A 3421-nucleotide genomic window follows, 5' to 3' on the forward strand; every position below is an offset into this window, starting at 1 on the left:
GCTTTTCCAGCTTTGTGGCTCTCGGGCGCCGTCTATTGTGCAAACAGTGCAAAGGAACACCTATTTTTGAGGCCACTTGTGTGTCTCAGAGCTAAGACTGTTTCCAGAAGATGTCTAGCTCCCTCCCTCTGTTCCAACCCTAGAGCTCTCCAAACCTTCCTTCCAAGGGGTACATGCAGTTGAGAATTTTATTCTGTACTGTGGCGCTATCTTGCACCTGCTTCCTCTATAGCCTGCACCTGTCATCAGTACAGTCTTCCTTACTCAGTGATCTTTATCTATTTATCTCTGGTTTCCTTAAGGCTGAGGTTAAAACCTCCTGGAAAAGCTTATTTGTTGAACATTTCTGAGATTCTCAAATGCTTAGGAGCACCACAGCATTGCTTGATCCTCTCAGGTGCATGAGGACTTGGACCTTGTAAGGCTTGTTCCCAGTTTCACCAGTCAATCTCAAGGTCACCTGCCCAGATTTCTGTTTAGGTTACCATCCTCTCCTGTTGGGGGTGAATGTTTGTGATGGGGGGGCATTTCTTGTTGGAATAAGTTTGGTTATTACCCTTCACTCCACTGCTCCCTACCAAATACTTTCTAACTTTGTGCTTTGGCTATAACTATCTTGTTCGAAGGTACTTGTCATTTCTCTGTCGTCCAATACTGTCGAAGATGTTATCTCTATATTTTTATTCTGTTTCATTTTTTGTAATGGATGGTGAATTTTGCATTCAGGTGGTGTTCAGAGAAGATTCAGATATATATTGTTGCTATGTTTAGGGCAATGTCATGTCACTCAGTCCTTATGGCTTTATTTTTTAAAAGTTATTTGATGATGATTTGAGAAAACAAATATGGAAAAGGACGTTTCTTTAAAAAGTGTTAAGTTTCTGCCTCAGTGTCTGCCTCCTCCAGTCATCCAACAGAGCTGACATATGCCATAGCCTGCCCTCTGTCCAGTGAAAGCTGCCGTGCTTGTGTTTACTTCTGTCAAGTGTTCACGTGCCTTATGTGGGTTTTGCTCTATGTGTTTTGCATGAATTCTCAGATGATTACTCTCTCCTCCTGGCTGTTACTCTACAGGGATTATGCTCTCTGAATGTCCTGATATTCTTCAGCTTCTCTACTTTACTCTACAGCTCTACTCTAGCATGTGCTGAAGTCTCTGGGCTTGGGTGCTCACTAAAGCCATGAAAGTCCATATTCCAGCAAATTGTGGGCCCAACTGCTGTTGCCTCTGAAGCAGACTCGCCCCACCATACCATCAATCACTGGTATCTGTTAACCTTCCATTTAGAGTGCTAACTAGCTCTCTAGAAGAAAGTTAGTCATCCCCCAAGTCAAGTCCAAGGAATAGAAATATATGATTTTTCCCACAAATTTTTTCTTCTTGTTTTAACTTGTAAAGTTCAGGTGTAAACATTTGTATTGCATAGTCAGAATGTCAAGCATATAGGTTCCATTTTATAAGACTCATAAATAGTCTTATTTATTTCAAAAGTCAAAAGTTGGCCACAGCTATTGTGTGTCTTTAATTTTTAAAGTTTAAAGATACTCGAAGTATTATTCCTTTAAAATGTATTAGGTGATACCTTTGATCTCAAGTAACAATCTTCAGTTATAGCATGGTTTACATAGGTGTTTGTCTGTTTTGAGATTTACTTGAAAGCATAGATGTAACTAGTTCATTGGGACAAATAAAAGAGTGTAATTGAAGACCCTCTTCCTTGTTAGATCTGAGAGAAGTCATCTGTGGCAACTTGTGACATAGTTAATTACAGCGTAAGGCAGTCCGATGTATTGAGTTAATGGGTTATACCCAGGCTGTCCCATACAACTAATAGCAGATACCGAGCAGAGGTACATTTACAGGAGGAGATTGAAACGCTCCAGGGCCAAAATCAGCAAGAACAACAAACTCCTAGGGTACTTAGGTTCCCAGAAGATCTCTCCCTGATCAAAGCGTAGGCTTAAAAAACATTTTGTGTAGCCTCTTATGAATTTCTTTAGTCTTAATGGAATAGATAATTGGGTTGAGCATTGGAGGCACAAAGAGATATACCAGGGACATTAACTTGTGCACATACTCAGGGGCATGCTTCCCAAATCGATGAACCATGGACACACTAACCATGGGTACATAGAAGATGAGCACAGCACAGATGTGTGACACACATGTATTGAGTGTCTTAAGCCTCTCCTCCTGGGAGGCAATGGCCAGTACAGAGCGCAGTATGAGCACATAGGAGAGGAGGATGAGCACCGAGTCTACACCAAAGGCGGAGATAACAATGAACAAGCCATACATGCTATTGATGGTGGTATCTCCACAGGGCAGGCGGATCAGGTCTGGGTGCAAACAGTAGGAATGGGTTAACACATTGGCCTTACAGAAAGGCAGCCTCTTCAGAAGGAATGGCAATGGAAAGACCATGCAGAAGCTGCGGATGATGATGGATATGCCCATGTGAGCCACACGGATATCAGTGAGCACTGAAGAATAACGCAAGGGGTTACAGATGGCCACATAGCGATCAAAACTCATGGCCAGCAGGATCCCAGATTCTGTCCAGGAGAAAAGGTGGATGAAGAACATCTGGGTCAAGCAGGCGTCGAAGGCAGTCTCTGGGGCATGAAAGCACAAGGCAGCCAGTACCGTGGGCAATGTAGAAAAGGACACGCCCAGGTCATTGACAGACAACAGAGAAAGGAAGTAGTACATAGGCTGGTGCAAGGTCTGCTCCTCCTTTATGATGAAGAGAATTAGGATGTTACCTAGGATGGAGACAGCATAAAGCAGCAAGAGGAGGGCCGCTAACCAGTGCTGTAGGCCCTCCATCTCTGGGAAGCCTGTTAGTGTGAAGCTGGTGGTGCTAGAGGTATTAGTCCCAAAACTTCCCATGAGGATCCCTGAGTGGCTTTTGGGGAAAGAGAACCAGAGCAAAGTGAGGTCAGAAAGTGGAAGATCAGGAGTGGTCACTGTCCTCAGGATGGAAGGGGCAATGATACTTAGAGTCCATGACAGATCATGAAAGGGTCAGGAAGGAACAGGTAAGAGGCTGTTAGTTATATTTCGGAACTTCTATAGTCTTACCATATCCACAGATGGGTCATGGGCTCCAAATCCGTCTCCACAGATACCCTTTGACTCTTTTTTGAGGGTCAGATATTATCCCTTATTCTTGTTGTCTCTGTGTGTTCTTTACAGAAAGAATCAAATCTTTCTCCATTAGTGGAAAGTGATTTTACCCTTTATTCCTACCAGTTCTTAGCTACCGCCTTCTTCAAGAAGTGAGGTACGGGATGTCTTCCTTAACCCTCCTGGCTTACTGATTCATTCATTCTTGTGAACGTGATGACATCTCCATCTATACTCTGCACCGTTTCTCCTCTCTTACCTGCACTCAGCCATCACTCCAGCTCCTTCCTC

General features: G+C 43.4%; 1 protein-coding gene across 1 annotated transcript; it reads right to left on the reverse strand.

Moving 5' to 3' along the window:
- Window positions 1-1948: 1948 nt before the first annotated feature.
- On the reverse strand, window positions 1949-3020 carry LOC125176927 (olfactory receptor 51I2-like). Its single transcript, XM_047878863.1, has one exon. It carries the CDS (start codon window positions 2891-2893, stop codon window positions 1949-1951), a length of 945 nt encoding a protein of 314 aa, XP_047734819.1. The 5' UTR covers window positions 2894-3020.
- Between the last annotated feature and the right edge of the window lie 401 nt (window positions 3021-3421).

Source organism: Prionailurus viverrinus, chromosome D1, assembly GCF_022837055.1.
Source record: "Prionailurus viverrinus isolate Anna chromosome D1, UM_Priviv_1.0, whole genome shotgun sequence".
Taxonomy (NCBI): Eukaryota; Metazoa; Chordata; class Mammalia; order Carnivora; family Felidae; genus Prionailurus; species Prionailurus viverrinus.

Bases quoted from the DNA above. Each gene is read 5' to 3' on its own strand.
- LOC125176927 (XM_047878863.1), bottom strand. From the start codon at position 2,893: ATGGGAAGTTTTGGGACTAATACCTCTAGCACCACCAGCTTCACACTA.